Source organism: Diaporthe amygdali (assembly GCF_026229845.1).
Source record: "Diaporthe amygdali strain CAA958 chromosome Unknown NODE_32_length_550834_cov_65_698784, whole genome shotgun sequence".
In the NCBI taxonomy this organism is placed as follows: Eukaryota; Fungi; Ascomycota; class Sordariomycetes; order Diaporthales; family Diaporthaceae; genus Diaporthe; species Diaporthe amygdali.
In genome coordinates, this window is record NW_026517052.1 from 525,628 (window position 1) to 550,431 (window position 24,804).

Below are 24,804 nucleotides of genomic sequence, written 5' to 3' on the forward strand. Positions count from 1 at the left end.
ATGCCGTTTCTGGTGGCCTCAGCAGTACGCGGGCAGCAGGTAACTGGCGGTGAAAGCGATAGCAGACGCAGGGCCAATGCAGGACAGCTGCAACTTGTACACGGTGCATCTGCCTACTGCGGCGTCCTCCTGACCAACCCCGAACAAGGCAGGCCAAGGTCAACAGGCTCAAAGGGTGTGACTCCCAACGAGGCTAGAGGGGCCAGCCCGGACGGAGTTGGACGTCGAGGGGAGCTAGCCCGATCTGTCCCCACGGCCCCCCAGCGTCCCAGCATCCCAGGCCCATTCCTTGTTTCCTGATAGCCCGCTTTTCCAAGAATACCAACGCTCGCCACAGGGCGATGCGCATGCGGCCAGGTACTTGCATGGTCCTCATCTACCGGATTCACACAGTCCAAGCGTGGGCTCCTGACGTGCTATTCCGCCTGTCGATGGTGATGGCAGTTCAATTTACCGCCCTCCCCCAGGCTCCCCTGCCAGAGACAGCCAGAGAGAGACAGCCAGCCAGCCAGCCAGACAGAAGAAAGGCGAGCTCGCTCGTCATCTCTGGGCCCGGTCACACCCAGTGCAGATCTCCCACGGCACAGTAGCGATGTCTTGGGCGGTGTTCCAAGCTTGCCCAGGGACACTGTGCCATCGACCAAGTCAACATCCAGGCTGGCAGACACGGGCAGACTGGCCAAACCACTATGGATGACTGGCTGGACTAGCCCGCCTGCTGGAGTGTTGTCGCTGTTGTGCATTGCCAGTGACTGGCAGACTGGGCCAGGACGTGGCCGAGCAACACAGCCCGATCTGCCCACAGCGGCAGATGGGATGCATGGCGCACTGTGGGCACTGTGACCACGCGATAAGTCCTAGGCCTGACGCTTGCAGCCACCCCTGCCGCCGTCTACCAGGACGGACCCCAGACGAGATTGCTAATCTCACCTCCAGGTCTGACTCTTTTCCTTTCATCACCCCAGAAGCTGCTGGAGTGAGCCATCCGTTTCCTTCGGTTTCTATTGCTAGGCGAACGTCCACACACACACGCGCACGCCCTCCGTCTCGCCTGGATACCGGTACACCCACACACCCACACCCCCCCAACACACACACCCCTCCAACCCACCCACGCTCCCTTCTTCCTCTGGGCTCTGGCACTGGCACTGGCTTCCCTCTTGCTGCATAGATACATACACTTCCTGCTCCTTGGCGCCTGGCCCTGGCCCCGTCCCTGTTCCTTGTCCTTGTCGTTCTCGTTCTTGTCCTCACACCTCCCCCAGGCGTTCCGCTGCGCAGCTCACGGCTCGCTCACTCGCACTCACACTCACACTTGCGCACCCAGCACTTAGGTCGACCAATCTTCTTCTACCTTCTTCTTCCCGTCACTTGATCCCTCCACCGCCATCTTCGTTTCGACTCACCCAACCTCCTCTCTCTATCCTATCTCTCCCTACTTCACATCGCCATTCCCCCTCTACCAGCCCTTCGTCTTTCCCGTCCACAGCCCCCTCTTCCCACGTCAAGTCAAAGTCCAGTCAACCTCCTTGCAAGCCAATTGTTCCAGTCGATAGCCATCGAAACATCACCTCGATCGATCAAGCCATCCGACCCCCCTGATCAAGGAACACTGTGACGTCGGTCTCATCCGCCAAGTGCCCTCTGTGACTCGTTCAGCAATCAGCTCTCACACTCGGCCTCGGACCACCGACCTCGACGACCACCGACCCGACCTTGACCTGTCTCGAAGTCATTTGCACGCCCGCTCTGTGTTGCCTACCGCAACTGCCTGTGCATCAGCTCCGAAGACACTCGACCAACGCTCTCGTGCCTGTTTCCGCAGTGCACCACACCCCCAGGCGATAATCTGGTCACCTCTCCACCGCGGACCACGTCATCTCAAACGTTGCTCGCGAATCGACCTACGTGATCCGCACGTCTTTCGGGAGAGCATAGCGGGACGTTTGCTGTTGAACGAGGAAGGTTTGAAGAGTCATCTCTTCGCCTGCCTGTTCCGTACAAAACCCACCCCCGGATGATAACGACTTCTTTGGCACCGGTGCTTGGATAAGTGCCAACAACTCTCTCAACCGTTACCCACTCAATCCCAGGGTCCTCCCAGCACCCGAGGTCCGCTTTCCTTGACGGCAGTGCCGTGCCTCAACGATTACTCACACCTCGTGTCTGGACCTCGTCATCTTCACCACCCCTTGCCGCCGCCCTCCACGACCTCCCTCCGTGGAAACCACCTCATCGCCGTCGGGACGACCTTGCTGTATCTTTAAGGACACAGCACTGTCATCCCTCGACTCACTCGCCCAAACTACCCCCCACCGCTGAACGGACTTTACCCAAACCACGTCGCTCTTTATCCAACAATACATCTTTTCAATGCACATTTGACGACCTTCCTTTTGTTGCCTCTGCTCAACTGGGCACTGTCGACCGACACAATCAGCACCATTCAAGCTATCTGTTTTTCCATTTGTTTTGACCAACCGAAATACCCATCGATGAGCCTCCGAAGTTGAACGAATCTGGAGTTGCTTTTGTTTTCCACCTCGCGTTCTGTACATCGCCTTCTGCCACCTTTGCACCTTCCTACCTACGACTTTCCGCCTTCAGGCAACCGCACCTTCCGCCGCAAATCCCATTCGACTCTGTTACGCTGTACACAACTGGTAAACTATTCATTGTGGATCCAAAAACGCTAGGCAACATCATCATTCTTCATCGACATAGACTGGCCTAGGGCTCTCGACAAAAGCATTCCGGAGATTTTTGTCACCACGCGGCCTTGTTAATTTGCAATTTACATCTCTTCTAATTTTCTGATACTCTTTTTTTGACGGCAATGGAATGCTTGCGAGACGAGTTTACCGGCGGCGTTGTCCTGGGTGGTCGATATGAAACCATCTCACCACTCAACCATGGATCCTTCGGCATGGTTTTTAAAGCTAGAGACCTTGTCACTGGGGACGTCGTGGCTATCAAGTGCCTGACGAAGAAGGCGGCTGCCGATGATGCCGGCCTAGAGTTCGCAATCGATGACAAGTCGGAGGAGCTCACTCTCCACCAGCACCTCGGCGGCCACCCCAACATTGTCAACTTGGTCCACTCCTTCGAGACAGATGCCCACATGTACCTGGTCCTCGAGTTCTGCCAGCAAGGTGATCTTTATGAGGCCATCCGTGTTGATCAAGGACCCCTTGAGACCGAACATGTCCGGCGCTTCATGTTGGAGCTTGTCGACGCTGTTGCCTACATCCACTCGAAGGGTGTCTACCACCGGGACATCAAGCCAGAGAACATCTTCCTCGCCAAGGACGGATCAATGAAGCTGGGCGACTTCGGGCTGGCCACCACCGATAAGTGGACGTACGAGACTGGTGTGGGCAGCGATCGGTACATGTCACCGGAGCAGTACGACTCAGCCGGTGCTGGGTACTCTCCTGCCCAGGCTGACATCTGGGCCATCGGTGTCTGCCTGCTCAACATCCTCTTCTCCCGCAACCCCTTCACCACCCCGACTGAGTCCGACCCATTGTTCCTGGATTTTTCCCGTGACAAGCAGTCCCTTTTTGACGTCTTTCCCGCGATGTCTCAGGATACCTACGAGGTCATTGTCGAGTGTATGAACATGGATCCAAGCAAGAGGTCACTGGTCGGAGCTCGCCGCGCGCTGAACCGTGTCGTGAGCTTCACCACCCTCGAGGAGGATGATGATGAGTTCTGCTCCTCCCATGCCAACATTGCGTCGGCAAACCGGGAGCCGCTGCGCACGCCGTCGATCCAGAGTCCCATGGCAGACACTGGTGCATTCCCTTGGGCCAAGGCACTACACACGACCAGTTCTTTGCTACCTATCCGCCAGTTGAGCGCCATCCCGGACGACGAGAGCTACACCGAAGACTTGTTCTCCAAGTCTGCGGCTACGACCGATTGGTTCTCCACCCAGACCCCATCCATTTCCTCCATCATGGACTCGAGCTTTCCCACTTCCATGCAGTCTCTCAACATCAACAGACAGATGTTGAAGCCAGCTGCAAAGGTGTCGCCGATGGCTGGCTCCCTGCCAATCACCATGTCCAAGCCTCGCAATGTGCCAGCTATGTCCATGGTCTTTGGCGACAAGGGTGCCGTGTCCAAGAGCTGGAGCGACCTCTGGGAGGAAGAGGAGGAAGAGCACCAAGAGGAGGAGCGGGCTCGCCAGCTTCGAGCTCTCAAGAGGATGAATTCCAGGACTTGGAGTGAAGACAGCAAGGACGACGACGACACGCCCCGGCAGGGCTTGTCGCCGAACGTCAAGTCGTCCGTCATCAACGCTAAGCCTCGAGTCTCTATTGAAGACGCCATCGACATGGATGGAGACCTGCCAGACAGTTTCTTGTTCCAAGATGTCAGTCCGGTCAAGTCTCACGACCTACATCGTCAATCGCCTCCTCAGCAGAAGCAAGGATCTATGGACAAGTGGGCCAAGCTTGGAGAGAAGCGCCGCGCATACACGGGCACTCGCGAATCCATGCCCAAGCCAGACTTCACCTTGAAGACTGGTCACCAGGCCGGAAACTTCTTTGGCCAAGGGGTCTTCGGTGTTGATGGTTCAACACATCACAACAATTTCACGCACAATAATTTCACGCTCGCCAACCATCACAGCCACGGGATGAACAACAAACATCAGCCCCGGGAACGGGTCAAAGAATGTCCTTGGAGCAAGAACAAAGGGCGAGACTTCAATTGGAACTGGCGCTCTGAGAAGCGCCTCGAGTGGGTTGGTGCTAGCCCGGCGTAGCCGGCTTCACCACTTGTAGTTGGGTTATCACTGTCTCTTTTTCTCATCTTTCCACCATCTTAACGGTTGGATTAGTGTGCTGCTGGGTCTCTCTCTCTCTCTCTTTTACATCTCCGAAGGGTTCGCGCCTCGTGTTTGCCGCTCTGGGAGTTGCATTTCTAGTTCGTTTCTTGGGGAGGAAAGGCTCGTCGTAAACTGCATCGCGTATGGGGTTGAGGATTCAAATATTGCTCAGCATTGGGAGTTTTGGTATTTTATCTCTTTTTACATCTGTTTTGGTTGGAAAACACCACAAAAACAAGTCAGTTATGGGAAAGGCGGCGCAGCGGCGAACTCGAGGCACCTTGGAAATCACGGGAGAGAGACCGGCTCAAAACACCAGCAAGCATACTATATGGGAGACTGGAGTAGAAGAGGCAAAACGATCTTGCCCAACTCGCTTTCTGTGTATTAGATATCTCCACACCATCACTCACACAATACCAGAAGTTACCCACTCAAAACCATCATGACATTCTTCGCACGTGACTGCACGAGACTCGCACAAAGGCTGGTTGATGGCTGACCTGTTGCTGCCTCGAGTTTGCAAGACGTGGCATTGCCGACTCGTAGCGCGGTGTACACCTTTGCTATCATCTCCACTGTGACGGTATATGTGTAACGCTACAACATGTCTTCAATCGCCCATCAGGATCCACCATGGCGTTCCCTCATCTGGCTGACCGAACTGTGCTGATCGTCCCACCCAGGAATGCCGTAACACGTCTACAAGCATGTCTGGAGGTGGGCTGGGGGGCGCGTGAGTTCCACAAGTGTGCTGCTGCACTGGACACGACGTGTCCGTTGAACTCTGCGTACCATGCAGGACTGACTGACTGACTGCGCCCAGGTCTGCTGTGCCACTGTGCCATTACATCCCCATCTGGCGGACGCAACGGTCAGGCTGGACATGCCGATGCCGGGTTGGCGAGGATTGGCTCGATGCCCCAGGTCTTGAGTTTTTCTGTTTGCTCTGGTCGGGGGTGAGTGAGGTCAGGTGATGAGTTGGCGTCCTTGTTGTACCGTAGTATTGACGGTTTCAGGCTGGGGTGGGGGCCTTTGTGGCGGGATTGAGGTCGTTGCCATCGACGTTTACTTTGGCATCGACTTTTGGGGGATTGTCCATGAACGAAGTCGCAGCATTGGCTGGCGCCTCGGTGTGGTGTCGCTTCACAAGACCCTTTTGCATGAGAACACTCAAAGAGCATCCAAACTGCTGCCAATCAATCGTATCTGCAGTATGACCCAAGTTCTAAGATTTAGTGCCTCAAGACAATTACGACACAGTATACTAACAGTGACTTGGACATTCGTTTGAATTGCATCTGATAGCATCTTTCATTAATTATACCCAGGTAGACCCGAAGCGATATGTTTCCGATACGGTGAGATTTGCCCCCCCTCCCCTCGTCTCTCCCGTACAACACTTTACTATCATGAAATGATCGAAAGTCCGATCTAGTCCCAGTAGAGTAGTTCATAACAGCTGCAGTGATATTATACACTCATCTTCTATTGTCGTTCGAATATACTGCTCCTAAGACAAAAATGTGCAAAGGCTCAATGTATAACTGGCTTGAGTTTACTGCCAATTAGAACAAATTCAATATAATGACGAGCTGCTCTGGCGTAGACTTCACTCACGTAGAACTTCAGAGTGTGTGCGCATCTACACACACTCGTATGGTTTCATGATAAGAACTTCACTATAAAATCACTCAAAAGTCATAGATATTGAACAAGAGATAAATTACTAAATCATCATGGATTGGCTGGTCAGGGCCCACTTTCAATGACTAGCCCAGCAGGATGGATTGATCAAGTCCTAAACATAATGGGATTGTCAATATGGAACAAAGCTTTACAATAGATATAGAGCAGTGGTTAACAATGCAATCAATATTCGAAATATTCCAAATTTTCAGGACTCCGAATTGTCCACGCACGCCCAGGCTGGGAGAATCGCCAGCGTGGAATATTGCTTTGTAAGAAGTGCTGGTCATAAGATAATGACACGTGGAGACTACATTTGCCAGCCTGATCGGCTATATTGCCGGATTCGAGCTGTCTTGAATTGTCTGGGAAGCTTGTTCACGGACAAGAAAAACGAAAACTAGGCTCCTGTGTCTCGCAAACATTTCTAGACTGTTACAACAGGTAGACCACCCTTTGCAACTGGATGATTGAATTCTTGTTGATACATGCAGCACAGTGATATTGCAAATGTACATTGCAACAACCAGAAATACGCTAGAGTTCGATTGAAAGCATTCAGGCTTGATTTGTACAAGATGATGAAGCTCAGTAGTTACACTGTTCTCTTTCCCACCAAATTTAATACATCTCGTATCGCCAACCGAGAGAGACCATTTCCTGCGTCACACCACCCTTGATAGCTTTGGCAATCTCAGCCGGGTCGCCCGAGTCCAGTCGTCTGTTCTCGCGAAGCACCAGCCATCGGTAGACGGTAATGGTGACTGCAAATAACACGGCACAACCCATGAGGGCACCGAAAGCAGCGTAAAAATGTGGTGGCGCATAATACAAGTATGAAGTCCAGATGTTCGATGTGCCACCAATGGCGTTGATCAGGGCAGAAGCTGCCGCGCGCTTGGAGACGGGTCTTGCAAGGTGAAGATTCATCGTCTTGTACAGAAGAATCTGAGGGCCCACAGATGCGAATGGCAAGATCATCATGGAGAAGTACCGCGCCCCAACGTTCTCGGTAGCCATTGGGATGATGTACATGCCTGTTGCAATTGTGATGCACGCGATAATTATCGGGTACACCGTATTCTTGCGGTCGGAGTAGAACGTGATCCCGTAGTAGACAAAGCCAGCGAGAATGTAAGGAGGCGCGGTGAGGAGCAAGCTGATGGTTCCGGAATAGCCGAGGGCAGCAACGAGAGTTGGAAAGTAATTCGCAATAGAGCCCTGTCCTTGAGACAGCAGGTTGCAGAAAATAAGGAGCAGCAGCTTAGGGTCAGAGAGGGCTTTTACGAATCCGCTCATCGTACCCTCGTCCTCGTTGCCCTCGGCTGCTCCAGCCTCAGACTCAATCCGCCATACTGCAAGGTCACGCTGGGTCTGCGAGAGCACACGGCTGTTGTGAGGGAACTCGGGCATGATGCAGGCGCAGATAGCACCAATGCCGACTGTAGCACTGCCTTCGATGATAAAGAGCCATTTCCAGCCTGCTATACCGTGGGCTCCGTCGAGTTGGAGGATAGCCGCGGCGAAAAGGCCACCGAAAGCGTTGCCGACTTGCTGTGCAATGTAGAGACCTGCGAGTCGCTTTCCAAGCTCTTTCTTTGTGTACCAGGCAGACAAATAGTAGATTGCACCTAAGTGGGATTAGAAACCGAATAATGCTAGAAGGTATTGTTCTTCACAAAACAAGTGGAGCAGGGACCATAAACACCCAGCCTTCGGGCGCAGCCTCGCCCAAGATCCATAATTATCCAAGACGAGCTTCGCGGCAACCAACATAGGACACACCAAGGCTATAGAAAGAAATAACGAAGGATGACAGAGATGAAAATCGATTTCACTCACCAGGGAAGAAGACCGCTTCGACCATTCCAAGAATAGCCCGAACAGCAAGTAATTGTCCATAAGTGTGTACCGCCGACGTAGCAGCCGAGATAGCACCCCAAATGATGACGGCAACACAAATGTACATGCCCGGTCGAGAGATCTTTGTGATGATGAGGTTGCTCGGAATTTGGAAAGGTAGGTAGCCGACAAAGAGGATTGAAATTGCCGTCGCAAATTGCTCGGTGGTCATGTTGAGGTCCTCGGTGATGCCTTGCAGCTTGGCCGCCGAGAGGTTCTGACGGTCGATGTAATTGAGAATATACAATATACCGATGGGCGGCAAGATGAGCAAGTCGATCTTGCGGACGAGCTTCTTGTTGAGACTGGCGATTTCATGATCCTCGAGGTTTTCGAGTGACTCTGGCTTGCGTCCAGCTGCGAATGCAGTGTCCCGGACGTCGATTTGGCCTTCAGCACACGACTGGCCGTCGCCAACGTCGCTGATGGGCAGCTTCTTGTCCGCATCCATGGCACTCAGAAATTGACACCGTGAATAGAAATGTGAAGAAGAACACTCTGCGTGCTTCCCTGAAGAACTACGGAAGAAACTTTGTCACAGAATTCCTCAGCGATTGTCTGGTTCATGGCGTGAGGAGCTCTCATGGTCTTAACTGCAACATGGTCTATACTGCCCAGGGTCGGGCTCTCAGGAACCTGGGGCTGCCCGAGGCTGTTTGCCGATAAGCGTATTGCTGTTGTGGATTTGGGGGTGTGTGCTTTCGGCGTTATCTTCTAATCTGTCAAGCAAATCTGGGGTATCTTCCGCAGCCCGCTTGAAATCTTGGCACGAGCATTGGTTTAGTCAATCGCATGTGGGCCCCCAAGATATGGGAGGAGCTCCTCCCGACACATGCAGCCGCCAACCCTGTCCTCCTCACTCAGCTTTGGCGGACGTGTTCGCCTCGCGTAAAAACGACGGCGCTCCTCCTGAATGCTCCTCCCAGAGACCATGCGTGGGCCACAAGACGCGCGCTTTTGACAGTAGAATGGAGGACACTTGACAAGAGGCAATGTTTAAGCTCTAATAGACCAAGTTAAATAGCCGGAACACAATTTACAATCCCTTGAGATATCTGCCAATCAGCCTCGTACCATTTCGAAAAAGGGGGTGAAAACAAGAACACTTTGATACGTACTCCAACACTCACCTCTATCACATTCCTTGCTGCAATAACTTCATCACATCCAATCTTTATCGTACCCCTACAAACTGTGGAAACATGGCGGCACAAACAACGGTCTGGCCGACCGCTCAAACCACTACTATCCAGAACTCTCGACTCAAGTTACTTGATGGCCTCCGAGCTGGCAAGTACCCGCTGATGACGTTCATGGCCATTCCTTCAGTCCGCCAGGCCCAGATTGTCTCTCTCTGTGGATTTGATGGTGTCATAATTGATTGTGAGCATGGTCACATTGGTGATGAAGCCATGCACAACTCCGTCTCGGCGATCGCGGCCCTTGGAGTATCGCCTATCATCCGTATTCGCGGGCCTGCACACGACATTATTAAGAGGGCCCTGGACACTGGAGCCCACGGCATAATGGTCCCTCAAATCAACAACGCCGAGGAGGCCAACCAGATCGTGCAGTCCTCCAAGTTCCCACCGCAGGGCGTGCGCGGACAAGGCTCAGCCTTCCCCGCCATTGGCCACGGCCTCACGACGCCGGAATACATGAAATCGGCTAATGAGACGATCATAACCATGATTCAGATCGAGACGCGCGCTGGTGTCGAGAACGTCGAGGCTATCTGCGCCGTTCCTGGCGTGGACCTTGTCTTCATTGGCCCCAACGATCTCGCCCAGTCCCTGCTTGGCTACACACCTGCACGCGGAGACGAGCCAGAGTTCGTCGCTGCCATTGACAAGATAGTGGCGGCGGCGCGGAAACACGGCAAGTGGGCTGGACGCATGGTGAACAACGGTGCAGCGGCGAAGGAGGCACGGCAAAAGTATGACACCGTCGCCATGACAGGTGACACGAAGGCGATACAGAACTGGTACACGGCCGAGCTTGATGTTGCTCGGTCATGACAAATTGAATTACCTCGATAGTACTGCGCGGGGGTCGTTATTCCCTGCCTTGTTAGCGTTGTAGCTCATCCAAGCAATAGAATTACATAAAATTGTACAAGTACTTAGTATCTATTCTCCACCACAATGTAAAGTGTGTCTAGAGTGCCACTAATACGCGAAATAATCCCTTGCCCAGGTGCTCCAAGCAGTTGAAATGAAAGGGACGAATGGCGATTGAGTGATTAGAAGCCCAGCCTTCAAACCTAGTATGCTCCGAGCAAGGCAGGAGTATCTTACCTGAACTGGCAAGCGTCCCCGTATTGCAGACAGGCTCATCAGACGGTGAATGACTGAGCGGTGGACGCACAAGTGAGGCGTCCCTGATTGACAATCAGCTCTACCGCATCCAGAAGTGTACTTGCGGGCTGAGCTGACCATGTACCTCTGACTTGCTTCAGCAGTCGAGTACCTCGTGTGGCCGAGTACCCTGTCCCTTGGCTCTTTTTGGGCTGCCTTGCCTAGTGTCACTGGGCCAGCTTCTCTTGATTTCGACTTGGAGGATGGGTATATGAGATGGGTATATGAAATTGAGGCATGAGACAATGATACAAGGGGCCAGGATAGTGAGAGAAAATATATTTCATGGGTATCATGATAGTGTCTCGCACATTTCAAATTGTGAATAGCGGATCAAATTCCTATGAACAAGATATGTAGTCTTTCTTCTTGCTAAAGGTCCAATCCATCTATTTACCTAGTTCTCAAGAAGAGAGAACACACATTGTACTTGCAAGCAGTTCTGGCAATTTAAACCTGTGCTATGCACTCAATCTCGATGACTGTGCCGTCACCAGGAGGAAGTGCTTGGAGGCACGAGCGTGATGGCATAGGCTTTGGGAGGAAGTCAATGTAGACCTCGTTCATAGCTGCGAAATCCTTCATGTCTGCAAGGTAGACATTGTACTTGACCACCTGTTCGAGAGATGACCCCGAGAGCTCCAGAACCTCCTTCAGATTTTGCAAGACGGTCCTCTGAGGGAAGTGGCGGACAATCATCAGCAAATAGTAATAAAGGTTTGAAATAATGACAGAACTCACTGTTGCTTGCTTAATCTCACCCGTCGCTGTTTGGCCGGCGAGGAACACAAGACCGGGCACTTTGACCGCAGGGCCTTTGAAGCTGATCAGTTATCTATGTCCGAGGCATATGAAATTTGTGCTTTCTTGCAATCACTCACAGTTGTGCGGCTTGGGTGGGAACTTCTCGCTCGAAATAAGCTGGCGCGACATTTTGGCGTCTGACAAGGAAGAATGTGTGGAGGTGGTATGTGGTATGTGGTATGTGGTATGTGGTAGAGATAGGAGGCAGGTTAGAACGGTGCAATGTGAGTAACTTGGTTTGCTTGTCAAAAATACATTGGTCTTCCCCTCATCCTATTCATTTTAAGTATCAACACAGAAACAGTCAGTATAGTCATTATGGATAGGGCAGAGGAGCTCTATCTACAAAGCGATTCACGCTGGGACCCACATGCGATGCCAAGCCTAACCGTTCGTGGCCGGCTGGGAGGAGCTCCTCCCACCCTACGTGTAATGCGAAACCTAGCACCACGTCTGCCATGTTCCGGAAGACCGCGTAACAACCAAAATTGGTTGAGTAACCAGTAGTTCCACTGTAGTATAGCTGCATGAATCAGATAAGGCAGAGGAGCACTTGGGGCGTAAGCAGATCTGCAGCGGCTTGAAGGCGGAGGAGGACAGGGAGGAGCAGGAGGCGACCCCCATAGATTAGATTACAGCATGGAGGACAGGGAGGACACTCAGTACGTGGAGGACGCGCAGGGAACGAGGTCAGGTGAGCATGGGAGGCAGAGCAAGGAGCGCTGTTGTTCCTGGTGCGAACCCAGCATCGAGGGCATCAGGCCATTCTGGACAGGTTTTGATTGCACTCAGCAACCGGTTGCGCAGTTTCATTGTGCTTGTCGAACTGAGAAGCCCACATGAGTGGTCTTAACGTCTGATACTGGAGTCGTTACACGGAATATCGCAGTAAAGTCGTGCCCAGTTTGTGAAAAGATATAAGACGCGGCTACGCTGCTCCGGAAGTGGCAGCATCGATTGCTTCATCAGTATCAAACCCGCAGACATCCTCCCACAGATCATTTTAATAAACCGAACCATGGCACCCACCGCACCTTTCAACCCGCCCGCTGCTGACCTGCCTGGCAAGGCATTCGTGCCAGCATGGAACCCTCCTCCGATCACTCAAGAAAAGCATGATTTTGCCGAGCTGAAGTCAATCGACTTGTCTTTGCTTGACTCGGACGACCCAGCAGTTGTCAACAGACTAGTGGACCAGGTCAAGACAGCCATTCGTGAGGATGGTTTCCTGTTCCTTGAAAATTATGGAATTTCTATTGAGCAGGTGAGAACATCCAACCTCAGAACTACCACTCAAAAATTAGGCCGCCGTTGCTGATGAGTATCCATTTCCCAGCTCCACCGCCAGTTTGCCCTGGCTCAGTATCTGTACAACAATATCACCGAAGAAGACAAGGAGAACCTCCTATTCGACCCCGATACTGGACGATGGTCCGGCTACAAGCATCCATATGGTTTCAAGGTAGGAAGATAGCATCCTTTCACCGGCGGCTATAGAACATCCTACTGACCGGATCGTTCTAGCGTCATCGAGCAGTCCCCGATGGAATTGAGCAGTTCAACTGGTACAACCGCGAATGGCAAGACATTAACCGCATTCCTAAGTGTCTGCACCCCTTCATGGACGAGATCGAGGCCTTCTGCAACTACTTGACAAAGTCCGTCAACCGCCGAATCCTCACACTTTTCTCTCGCGTCCTAGAGCTGCCTGACGACTACCTCTGGGACAACGTCCAGTCCCACGGCAGCCCAACTGGCGAAGGCTACTTCCGTCATGCACTCTTCCGCCCTGTGGAGCAGTCAACCCGCGAGAAGTCCAAAGGGCTTCGAATGCACGGCCACACCGACTTCGGACTGACAACCCTGCTATTCTCTGTGCCTATCTCATGTCTGCAGATCTGGGGAAAGGACGAGAAATGGTACTACGTGCCCTACAAGCCTGGTGCGCTTGTCATCAACATCGGTGACACACTGGAGATTGTCTCGGGAGGACACTTCAAGGCCACTCGCCACCGAGTCTTCACACCACCGGCTGATCAGCTGAACTCAGAGCGCCTTTCTCTAGTGCTCTTCAACAGCTCCGTTGGTGATCTGCGCATGGCGCCTGCAGCTTGTGAGTATCTTTGTCGGAACTTGAGAACAAGTGACGTGGACCATATGCTAACCACGATGAACCTTTTGCAGCTTCACCCCTCATCCAACGAGAAGGCTGTGTCGAGGAACAAGGTGTTTATAAGGAATTCAAGAGGCTCACTGAGCAAGGACAACTTGTGCCCACAAACAGCCAGTGGCGCGAGATTCAGATTGCCACAGCCACAGATCCAACGGATACAGAGCGCAACCGCGTCGGCGCTGACCAAGTTGTCGTCGACGGCAAGCTCATGATGCAACGAGAATACATGGGTGTTAAGGTTGTCTTGCCGGTGTAGTACTGTACATGAGCGTTGCAATTATCAAGGGTCAATTTCTCAGCCTAAAAATAGTATATAAAGATAAAGCTGCATTTTGAAGTTTCAAGCAACCAATCAGTCAGTGTCAATGTACAATTGCATGCATGGGTGTGACTGAATTTCGTAATTCCACGACATTGGTTCCGACGAACATCCTCGGAAGGCTCCTTGGTGCTCCCAGCCCGACACCCGATCTCGGGATTCTCGGCGGGATGTCAAAGACACGTAGGACGTCTACAAAGATATTTGCGCGCATGTCCGAGCTAGGGTCCCATAGGCAGACTGACTAGATTGTAACGGGCAGCATGTCATTGGTCGTGAGACCCTCGTTCGCCCGCCTCCACCCCACTTAGATACCGCATCCAGAGTCCCGGCACAGCCCCGGAAATCCGACACGTGCCCACCCCCAGAAAACACCTCCTGATACGGCCCTTAGACCCTCCTATCGGCACCCACTGGGCAAGCAAGTTGATCTCCATTGATAGCAATGCAGAATGCGGGGAAGAAAGCAGGGACAGGGCTGGCATGTGGGTAAGATGAGAGATAAGCAGAGGCATAGCGGCAAAGATGTCCAGCCCCTGACGAAAACAATCATCGGGGCTGCGGCTTGCTTCGTCTGCTCAATCGACATTCTCCATACCAGATGAGCCATCATTCCACCGCTTAACCGATCTCGCTGCTACCATGTCTCTTGTTGCGCCTGTAGCAGGGGAGCAGTCGCAGCAGCCTTTCCAGTGCCCAGACTGTCGGACCCGTTTCACCCGGCAGGAGAATCTCAAGCGCCATGCTGCACTTCACACACGCTCACACGAGAAGGTCTCTTTCCCCTGCGGCTTCTGTCGTACTACCTTCTCTCGGAGGGACCTCCGCCTTCGCCACGTGAAGAGGAAGCATCCCGAACAAGAAGATGGATGGCCTCCAAAGAGAACCCGCCGCACCCCACCAGCCGCCGCGCCCACAGACCTTGACTGCTCCAGTAGTGAGGCATCTGAAGATGCCAAGACACCCTCGGCGTCACTTTCAGAGAGACAGTATGGTTTGCTCTCCCAGCAATGGGACAAGGAGATGCACTTGGACTTGAGCGATGCGGCTTGGAACATTGAGCTGCCTTGCATGGATGAGCACGGTCAGCTCGAGCATAACTTTCAATACCGCCACTCATCGGGAAGCATAGCTCTGTCCAGCAGTCTGTCAACGAGCGCTGAGGGGGACGATGTGTGCGACGATGTCGTCCATGGCCGGCGGTTATTGGCATCCAGTTCGACACCAACTGCATCCTTTCCACACGGCACGACGGACTTGGATCTTGCCATGCCACTTGGCACATCCGTCCTTGACTATGATCATGCTCAGATGCCTTCGCCCGCAGCGGAACGCATGCAGACTACCTCACCAGATGCCAGTCCAGACACCGTTATGTGCAATACAAACATTCCTGATGGTCTGTCACCCAGGGATCTGGCCCATATCCAAGACGACTGGTATCCTTCAGGTTCTCAGATTGTACGAGGGCTAGATTTGTATTTCATACACGTGTCACACTTCGTCCCGTTTCTTCACCGGCCGACCTTCGATGTCACTCAGACCACACCCTACTTGGTGCTCAGTATGCTATGTCTTGCATATCAACACGGCGAGGATCCTGACCACAGCGACCAAGCGGGTTCAGGCAGCAACATCTCGCTGCGTTGCTTCCACCGAGCTCGCGTCCTACTTGCCACTCAGGAGGAGAGTGACAACGATTTTGCACACAACCTCGCAATGGTGCAAGCAAACCTTCTGCTCGAGATCTGTGCCATCATGTATCTCTGCGGCAAAGACTCCGCATACGGTCTCAAGATGCACTCTCGAATAATATCCCTCGCGCGCTTCAGCGGACTAACGCAACCCACACCACTAGAGGTTGCAGCGACCAAAGATCTGGAAGCATTATGGGGGGAATTCATCAAGGCAGAGTCACATAAACGGACGCTCTTTGCCATTCACCAGATAGATGCCATGTTGTACCAGTTCCTATCCATACCTCGCTCGCTCTCGCATCTGGAGATCAAGCACGAGCTTCCCTGCCCAGAAGACTGCTGGGCCGCACCCTCCGCTGCTGAGTGGGCATACCAACAGTTGGTGACGAAGCAGTCCACGCCACCGGTGCAATATGCAGAGGCAGTCCGTCGCATCCTCTCGCCCGAGCCAGACATCAAATCGCTCCCATCCTTCGACCCGTACGGAGCCATCAACATCGCGCAGTTCCTGCTATCCAGCGCCCGTGAGGTGTCAGGCTGGTCCACGATGACCGGGAGGCTCAGCTTAGAGAGATTAGAGCCCTTGAGGTCCTCGCTGGTCGCTCTTGGGCCTTGCATCCGGACGCCGGCCGGCACTCCTAGCTCCTTACTTGCTGCGTCACGCGAGGCAACTTGGGAGATGGCCATGATCGAGCTGCAGATCTGGTCTCCATCACATACCTGTGGTATAGTAGGGGGCAGCGTGGATGCGGTGTTGAAGGAGTCGACCTTCTTGGCGTCTTCTAGCGAGATTCTCTTCGGGGCTGAGACTGCCCACGCCACACAGCCTCACATAGATTGGTTCCTGCACTACCTCGAAACAACATTAACGCCAGAGTCTGAGCCGCCGTGGGTCGCTCTCTATGCGTTCAAGGCGTTTTTGATAGCCTGGCAACTTGTGCGGAAGGCAGTGCCGGGAGCGATGCAGATCGTTGGGGTTCTCGACGGTGATGCCACAGGAGCTATGGCATGGGCGAAAGAGGTCTTTCGGCGCAGAGAGCGATGGCGTCTCGGTAAATTGATCATGGCATGTTTGGAGGTCTTGGATAAATGAGCATTACTGCATGAATTAACGTCCTGTGCCGGCCCGATTGGCTGAGCAAACTCTGTTGAGAGATCAAAGAACTGTTCTATTGCCTCCCGTGACTGCTCCTTTTTCCTTTCCGATCAACGGAGACGTTCAGATCCGGTTCCGAAGACACTTGTGAATCGTTTTGGCTGATGCAAGGCGTATTAATCCTTTCCACCAATCTAATTCTTTCTTTTCTTTAGCTAATTGTTGCGATCTTTGCGTGATGATTCATTAAGACATGAAGTCTGATGTGGCCTTTTCTCTATTTTCTGTAGTCAGAGTTGACTGACTTCTGCTTGCTTCATCCTGGGCTTCATCTTCAGGTAATTCTTCACCGGCAAGTTCGCTCAGAGGTGGGAGCAGGATCAATTCCGAACATGTTCTGCGTTTATGCTGCCGGGGAGGGAGCGAATGCATGGATTGACTAAACATTTCTGAGCAGAGACCGCAACACTGGACATTGAGCAAATTCATTGACATATGGACCCATGAATTATATCGATGTTTTATTCAGAGACAGGTCCCAGCAGGGGCAGAAGGTATCAAAGCCTTGTTTCCATGCATGGTATCTTCCTGCTCGTCGCCCCTGCCCACAGCCTTGTGGCATGCGCTCTGGGCTTTGCGGTGGTATTTTAAAATCCCCTGAGAACCTCAATCCTGGTAGCCACTTCCATGTGGGGTTTGCAAAGAAGAGAGGAGGAAGCGGGTCGAAGCAAAATTACTGTCATTGTGCATTGCATTGGTGGGCTTCAGACACATACCCAATCAGATGTGTGACGGTCTGTCGTTGGGGACTCACAGCCAATCATCTTACATGGTGTGTCCCCGTTTTGAGCTAGGGAAGACCCGAGAGATCGGTCGGTGGACCTCGACGTTCGCACTACAACTGGATGTAGGTGTGTATGCCTCTGTTTCGCCGTGACTTGGAAGAAAAGAAGTTGTTGAATTGAAGACCTCTGAAATAATCTCAATGCCATGTAGGCCATTCACAATCGGCTTTGTGCACAAAGGCGCTTGTGCGCGCTTGTGGTCGGTTTCGGGTGGGGTGAAAAGCAATGGTAATTTGGGAGGCCTGCAAACCATGAGAGCTGTCTGCTTTCATAACACAGACTTCTTATTATCCTCAAATATATTGAGTCTCTTTTTTCCGGAATATACTTCTGTGGCGTTCAGACTTCCTGAGAGATAATCATCGTGATGCTGGAAGCGGATTTCTAGGGCTCAAGCTCCGATCATGCCTACAGGATTATCGCCTTCAACTTTTTCTCAGCTAAAACATCAGGCGGCTGAATTCATAGACTATGGTAACGATCGTTTCATGAGAGTTAAATGTGCGCAACCAGGCATACTCCAGCCAGCGTGCTTAGTTCTTCGCCCAGCTCCATTAGCTCACTGAGTCCTCAGCACTCGTATCCGGGGCAATTCTCACAATGTCGGTTCCGACAGCAACCATCAACGCACCTGAAATAGATTAGATAGAGCTCACACGGTTGTGCAGACGTAAACTGGCAAAGGGATGCCTGAGCAAACTTACTGGAAATATGCTTCATCCTGCCCAACCAGATCCAAGCAAGCGGTGCGGCACTTGATGCAGGTTCTGCAGCTTGGCGTGTTGGCGCTGCATCTCAGGGAGCCGATTGAGTTGAATTTCATACCAGATTGAGCGTTGATACAGCTCTGAGAGCTGTTGTATTTAGTTTGTTCCTTGATGTCAAGCTTGCAGGTGTCATCATGAAACACTGAGCAGAAGGCATCTGTCATGGCCCAAGACTTTGGCTGGAACGGCCAAGCTCCCACAGAGCAGTTCTGCTCGTGTGCGTTCCCATGATGACCATGGGACACATACGTGCAGCTCATGCTGCTGGGGTCGTCGGTCGAGAGCGTGCCGGGTGAGCTCATGCAAGGACTGAGGTTGCCCGTGGCAAGTCCAGTGAACTGGAAACGATCCCCTCTGCATCCAGGCTGTGTGTACAGTGAAAGAGTCCAAATTGAGTCAGAAGAAGCTGTCGGCAAGGACCCGGTCGAGGTGGAAGTGGAGGATTCCGTTACGGCCTGCGTGACCGTTGAAGATGGGCTAATCGAGACCGACTTGGCAGTCGAATCAGCTGTGCTCGAACTCGAAGCGGAGCTCGTGATATTCAGAAAGACTGTAGTTGAGCTGGATGACCCTGAGTTCGTCGACTCCCCAGGGGCGTTAGTGGGAATTCTCGATTCGTTGGCACTAAGGGTCACTGTCGAGAAGCTCGACCACCCACTTGATAGCCACGTGGGAGCAGACGTAAAGAACACAGTATCTAAAGTTTAATCAGTAAGGCTTTGGGAATTCTCGGTACCTATTCGATGCCATGGGCTGAGGATTGATTGAGGGCTACTTACCGGTGCTGTCACCGCCAGGACCCACACTCTCGCCTCCACCGCTGCCGTTGCCAGGTCCGTCGCCGCTTCCATCATGGCTACCGGCTTCGTCGCCGCTATCGTCATCGCCGCCGTCGTCGCCGTCGCTGCCGCTGTCGTCTTGTCCTGGACAGGCAACACCTACTCCATGCGGGGGATTAGGGAAGCCATCGACGTCCTTGCATCTCTGGTCTCCAAAGACGTTGTTGTAAATCACAGGAACATAGCTTGGAATGTCCCAAGGGAATGCTGGAATGTTCCCGAGAGCCTCGTCTACGATCTCGCTATGATCCAAGCGTTGGTAGGCGTAGACATTAGCAAGCATTGTCTTCATCCGGAACCCGATGCTAGGATGCCTACGTTCTGGATCGAAAGGGTTCTCGTCTTTTGGCCATGGGTAACTCAACAGTGCTGCTGCAAGGCCTGCCTGTAAGGGAGCTAATAGTTATGATTTGTTCCCACAGGTGTGTCCCTTAGAATGAAGCTGATAGTAGACGAATTGACTTACCACTTGTGGTGCGGCAATGCTACAACCCGATATGAATCGTGTCTCCCTGGGCTCTCCATTCGCTTGACAGGTTTCTACTTCTACAGCTTGCGCGTACAAGGAAATTGTCGCATCTGAGTTATCGGTTCCGGGCGCAGCGCCAGGAGGGGTGGTCTTTTCCCAAAGGGAGCCGTCGTGATACTGTTAACAAGCTTTAGTTATTACGTGCTCATAAAGTGCTGACAATGTTGATAGTGTTTCAATACTTCTTCTGAGACTTCTGACTTGTAGGATGACCTTGAATGTCTCTCTTTCTCTCTCTCAAGAGAAAAAAGAGGGATGGGTAAAAGGAAGGAAAGAAGAGGAAAGAGATACGCCACAGGACATAGCAGAATAACGGGAAATTTCTGAAAGTGGTTACTTACTACTCCTCCAACGCTGATGTATGGACTATTGTCCGTTGCAAGTGATGTAGGAAGGAGATCCGCTTGGTAGTGAAATGGCTTCTTGGTTTTTGGGTTATACCCATTGTTCGACGTAGCAAAGACCACCGTCGCTCCCATCTTGTCATATTCGGCGAAAAAGTTGGTCCTAACCAGCTTTTCCATCAGCAAACGATCGGTGGCCGTTTGTTCTGCTTTGCGCAGGAGGTACTGGCTGAACGAGTTGTACTTACATGATTCCCAGGCAAGCATCATCCTTCGTCATACCTGTGATCATGAGCAAAAGAAATTCTTCAAAATCAGATTTTGCAGACTCACCGCTACTGAAACTGACGACACTTCACTGGGGATCGATGCCTTCACCCTTCTTGTCTTTCGATTTCCAGGCGTTATATATCCTCATGTACGCATCGATATGGCACATATTGGTCGACACTGCCATCTTCTCGGTCTTCCCATCTTTCTCCCGGTTGTAGAATTTCTTCCACTTGATAAGATAAAGGTTAGTCCTTGGGGCAACCCCTATCTTGTCAGAAGTTCCACCAGCTACACACGCCACGGCTGTTCCGTGTCCGTTCGAGTCTTCGTCTTTGATCGTCGCAGGTACTTCTTTCCATCCTTCTTGAATTTGATCCGGGGTGAGCGCGCCGACTTTCTCATTTGGAACGACATAAGTCAAGACCTTTCTCTTGACCACAGGATCCCGCGTCTCATCAAATAGGAACTGGAAAAATCTGTCAGCGGCTAAATCACAATGAAGCATGTAAATGGACGGAACTACCTCGTGGTTGAGATCGAAGCCAGAGTCGACGATGAACACCCAAGAGCCCTCTCCAGCAGGTGGCGCAAACGTGTAAGAGTCGGTATTGGAGTCAGCCTGCCCCTTTTGCTGTGAGATCACATTCAGGTGGGTCTCTTCTTCCAAGTCGGTGACTGTTTCCGCATTGGCTGAAGGGGCTGGGTATACCCTTGGTTCCCAATCTCCTTCACCAGACCTATCACCATCAGAATCGCCCCCTTCAGAGCTATCGCCTTCAGAGCCTTCGCTGTGGGAATCCTGCCTTCTCAAGTTCCTGCTTAACACCGTATCCAGATTGGCTGTAGTGCTTGGCATACGGCTGCTCACACTCTTTCTTGCATTCTTCGCAGTGATAAACGCAAATGGATCATCTTCGTCTGCAGGCTTTCCATCCCAGACAAGCCTCTGTGTCGAATTGATGAACTTTGCGTAATCTGGTAAGGTCGATTGAACCAGGTTCAAATTTGCCCAGTATGCCTTCCATAACCTCGGATTGCCATCAACGGGTGCCGTTTCTGAGCCTTCCACGCCCAAAGCGTGCTCCAACCCCCTGAGCTGATCCATTGTCGTGCCTGGACTAGCAAGGATGAAGTACTTGGCATACCAGCCATCAATGTCGTCAAGTATGGGCTTCTGAGTCTGGGGGAGTAGAAGGCTGGCTTTATCCCACTTCGTATGACACAGCCTGTATGCCTGTGTCCAGCCTTCAATTATTGAAGATTCGCGGCCAATGTAAGAGACATAGTCGTCAAAAAGATCCCTGGTCAAGTTGCGAAGAGCCGTTTGTGACTCCTCAACGCTAGTGATGGACAATAGAGTGTTGATACCGGTATGGAGGGCGGACTGTTTGTTGAGAGCTCGCACAACCCGACTAGAGTTCCCATCAGTGCTCGTGATATGACAAGCGAGGTTCTGTAGCATTTCGTCCGCTTGTGGGAGCCAGTTGTCACTGGAACTTATGACTTTGTGGCTGTACGACGAGATGTCTTTGGAGAACTGGGTGACGTTCTGATCACTGGAAGTGATAACTTCAAGTGGGCTCTGTATGCTGCTGAAGTAGTACGCCGCAACTCGAGAGTAGCCGTCAGACTCTCCACAACCTGCTGTAGAGATCCCCCCAGAGTCCCCAACTGTCTCAAGAGCCTTGGCAATGACGGTGATGTTGGGATAGGGGTTCTCATCACCGATGGGTATGACTACCGCGTCTTCGGTGGCGTTCCAGCCCGGGAAGCGCTTTGAGAAGCAGATGGATATGCCGTTGGTTGCGACGTCATGACAATTCGAATCGGTAGCATTTGAGAGAGTAGTGGGAATCTTGAAGGTCTCACCAGTGGAGAAGGTAACGCCTTCACAATCCATCTTGAAATTAGTTCCATCATTCCTCCAAAGTGTCTGGCTTCCACTCTTGCAGAGAGGCACGAAGTAGGAAGCATCGCCCAGCTTGGCTTCATACTGGGGGACAATCAGCCGGGCAGTACACGTAGCAGTTGGCGATTCTGAATTTGAAGAAGATGTTGTCGTGGTGATTGTAGTCCCACTACCGTCACAAGTCAGCAGAGTTACACATTCTGTCTCGGTGACAGACTCAACAGTCGAGGTAGATACACCATTGCTCAGTGTAAAGTACTCTGTCAAGATATGAACCTCTTCCATACAGGAGGCTATGGCACTCGTAGTACACTCTCCATCTCCAGATCCGGTTGGATTGGGGGCTGTCGTTGGAGATGGCTTGGGAGTGGTGACACCGGACGGGGTCGGGGTTGGATTGACGCCTGGTGGCGGACCTGGCGGCGGACCTGGCGGGACTGGTGGCACTGGGTCTGGGTCTGTGCCGGAATCGCCTGGATCATCCGAATCATCACCCGGATCTGGATCAGGATTACTGCCAGTGTTATCAGGGTCGTCCGGGTCTGGATCAGGAGTGCTACCGGAATCATCAGGGTCGTCTGGGTCATCACCTGGATCTGGGTCAGGAGTGCTGCCAGAGTTGTCAGGATCGTCTGGGTCATCATCTGGATCGGGACTATCGCCAGAAGAGTCTGGTGGATCACCACTCGGGGGCGGTACTGGTGGCACAGGGTCTGGGTCTGGATTACCGCCAGGTGGATCTGGTGGATTACCACCGGGTGGAGGATCTGGTGGATTGCCGCCTGGAGGAGGATCTGGTGGGTCATCCCATGGAGGAGGTCTTGGAGACGGGTTTGGTGGATTCGGATCCGGATCCTCTGGATCTGGTGGACTCCCACCAGGTGGAAACGGCGGATTGCCGCCGGGGGGCGGAATCGGGGGCGGAAATGGTGGGTTTGGATCCGGGTCCTCTGGATCTGGTGAACCACCGACTGGAATTGGAATCGGTATCTCTGTGCTACTGGAACTGCTACTGCTGGAAGCACGAGTTGAAAGGCTTGAGCTAGACGTGGTCATAGTTCCCATGATAGTTGTCGGAGTGAGCATTTCACTGGATTTTGAGCCTGTCAGAGAGGTACTTGAGAGACTCGTCAGGGATGCCTTTGTCACAGATACGGACTTCGAATTTGAAGAAGCTGTTGGAATCGTTCTCGTTCGAGAGGCTGGGAGAGTAGAGTCCGAAGTCGATGGTGCAGGGATCATCGTGAGGTTCCATGACGAGCTCAAGTTGGCGGACCACAAAGCTGATACCGACGTCCAGGAAGCTATCGAAGTCAAGACCCCCATCGAAGTTGATACCTGAGTACTCGTCTGTGAAACCTGGACGCTGGACATCGAAATAAAAGGTGTGGGCGTCAAGGTGAAGTTCCACGATGAGCTCAGGTTCCCAGTCCATGAGGCTGAGGGCGACGCCATTGATGATCCGGCAAACACGGTGCTCAAATCAATTGAAACAGACCTCGAGGTCGAAGATTGTTCATAGGTAGACTGATCACTGATTTCAAAGCCTGTTGATGCAGTTGAGCTTCCAACAGGGCCGCAGCTTGATAAATTTCGCCCAGTGGCCGACAGAGAAGAGGTTGGGGACACCGAAGGCGCGGAAGAACCAATGACTACACTGGGTGGCATCTGTTGAGTGGTATCAGGCCAAAAAGTCGCGTTTGTCGTGCGGGAAATTCCAATTCCCACGGATGAAGTTTGGTGCGATCCAGTCATGGACTCCACGATTGAAGCTTGGCTGAGCTGGCTCCCAGAGGTCGATAATATTGTCAAAGTGGTACTTGAACTGCCACATTTCACAATTGTCTTCAGCTTGTAGGTGGTCTCGAAATAAGTGTATTTGCTTCCGAGAGGGTTGTTTGTAACATCAGAGGCTGTCGCAGTAGATGTAGTGTCGGCCGGAGAGCTTATGCCATCTGGCACCGTGAGAGTGAATGGTGCTGTGACTACAGAGCCTCGAGATGAAGTGCAAGTACTGGGAAGAAGACCTGTGATGTCGACGGTTGAGATAGCTACAACTTCCGTACAGGTGCACACGAAAGTAAGGCAGCAGGTTTCCGGATCTGCTATGACTTTGTTAATCGAGAGTGGTGGAGCGATGGTGCTAAGACACTTACCATAGTTTGGGTTCCCATAGATGGGGCTTGCAAGCAGCAAGGCAAACAGAAGCAAGAACCACATTGTGGCGTAGCTTCTGGGAGCTCGTTTGGGCTGCTAAAAGGATAATATTCAGTATGTAATTTTTATAGAATTGGGCAATAGGACGGAGAATGACGGGTGTATCTGATTGAATTATCTGATACAAGGCGTGAAGTTCGGGCCTTGGGTGATGTAGAGAACCCATACAGAGACTGCAGAAGTATGTTGAGGTAGAGGGATTGG

At 52.2% G+C, this 24,804-nt stretch overlaps 8 protein-coding genes across 8 annotated transcripts; 4 read left to right on the forward strand and 4 right to left on the reverse strand.

The window, feature by feature from the left end:
• Positions 1-2,836: 2,836 nt before the first annotated feature.
• J7T55_009644 (uncharacterized protein) lies at positions 2,837-4,777 on the forward strand (the record flags this gene model as incomplete). The annotated part of the gene is made up of 1 exon (XM_053132723.1): positions 2,837-4,777. The coding sequence occupies one exon, from the start codon at positions 2,837-2,839 to the stop codon at positions 4,775-4,777; it is 1,941 nt and encodes a 646-aa protein (XP_052989475.1).
• Positions 4,778-7,150: 2,373 nt separating this feature from the next.
• J7T55_009645 (uncharacterized protein) lies at positions 7,151-8,882 on the reverse strand (the record flags this gene model as incomplete). Its single annotated transcript, XM_053132724.1, has 2 exons — positions 7,151-8,160; positions 8,372-8,882. The coding sequence occupies 2 exons, from the start codon at positions 8,880-8,882 to the stop codon at positions 7,151-7,153; spliced, it is 1,521 nt and encodes a 506-aa protein (XP_052989476.1).
• A 751-nt stretch (positions 8,883-9,633) lies between these two features.
• Positions 9,634-10,449, forward strand: J7T55_009646 (uncharacterized protein; the record flags this gene model as incomplete). Its single annotated transcript, XM_053132725.1, has 1 exon — positions 9,634-10,449. The coding sequence occupies one exon, from the start codon at positions 9,634-9,636 to the stop codon at positions 10,447-10,449; it is 816 nt and encodes a 271-aa protein (XP_052989477.1).
• A 789-nt stretch (positions 10,450-11,238) lies between these two features.
• J7T55_009647 (uncharacterized protein) lies at positions 11,239-11,721 on the reverse strand (the record flags this gene model as incomplete). Its single annotated transcript, XM_053132726.1, has 3 exons — positions 11,239-11,463; positions 11,530-11,603; positions 11,670-11,721. The coding sequence occupies 3 exons, from the start codon at positions 11,719-11,721 to the stop codon at positions 11,239-11,241; spliced, it is 351 nt and encodes a 116-aa protein (XP_052989478.1).
• Positions 11,722-12,231: 510 nt separating this feature from the next.
• J7T55_009648 (uncharacterized protein) lies at positions 12,232-14,021 on the forward strand (the record flags this gene model as incomplete). The annotated part of the gene is made up of 5 exons (XM_053132728.1): positions 12,232-12,390; positions 12,590-12,856; positions 12,929-13,054; positions 13,117-13,705; positions 13,777-14,021. The coding sequence occupies 5 exons, from the start codon at positions 12,232-12,234 to the stop codon at positions 14,019-14,021; spliced, it is 1,386 nt and encodes a 461-aa protein (XP_052989479.1).
• A 705-nt stretch (positions 14,022-14,726) lies between these two features.
• On the forward strand, positions 14,727-16,874 carry J7T55_009649 (uncharacterized protein; the record flags this gene model as incomplete). Its single annotated transcript, XM_053132729.1, has 1 exon — positions 14,727-16,874. One exon carries the CDS (start codon positions 14,727-14,729, stop codon positions 16,872-16,874), a length of 2,148 nt encoding a protein of 715 aa, XP_052989480.1.
• A 1,402-nt stretch (positions 16,875-18,276) lies between these two features.
• On the reverse strand, positions 18,277-23,448 carry J7T55_009650 (uncharacterized protein; the record flags this gene model as incomplete). The annotated part of the gene is made up of 9 exons (XM_053132730.1): positions 18,277-18,353; positions 18,427-18,489; positions 18,548-19,186; positions 19,269-19,713; positions 19,795-19,813; positions 19,892-19,974; positions 20,199-20,472; positions 20,561-20,940; positions 20,998-23,448. The coding sequence occupies 9 exons, from the start codon at positions 23,446-23,448 to the stop codon at positions 18,277-18,279; spliced, it is 4,431 nt and encodes a 1,476-aa protein (XP_052989481.1).
• Positions 23,449-23,470: 22 nt separating this feature from the next.
• Positions 23,471-24,603, reverse strand: J7T55_009651 (uncharacterized protein; the record flags this gene model as incomplete). The annotated part of the gene is made up of 3 exons (XM_053132731.1): positions 23,471-23,822; positions 23,882-24,368; positions 24,540-24,603. 3 exons carry the CDS (start codon positions 24,601-24,603, stop codon positions 23,471-23,473), a joined length of 903 nt encoding a protein of 300 aa, XP_052989482.1.
• Positions 24,604-24,804: the final 201 nt, after the last annotated feature.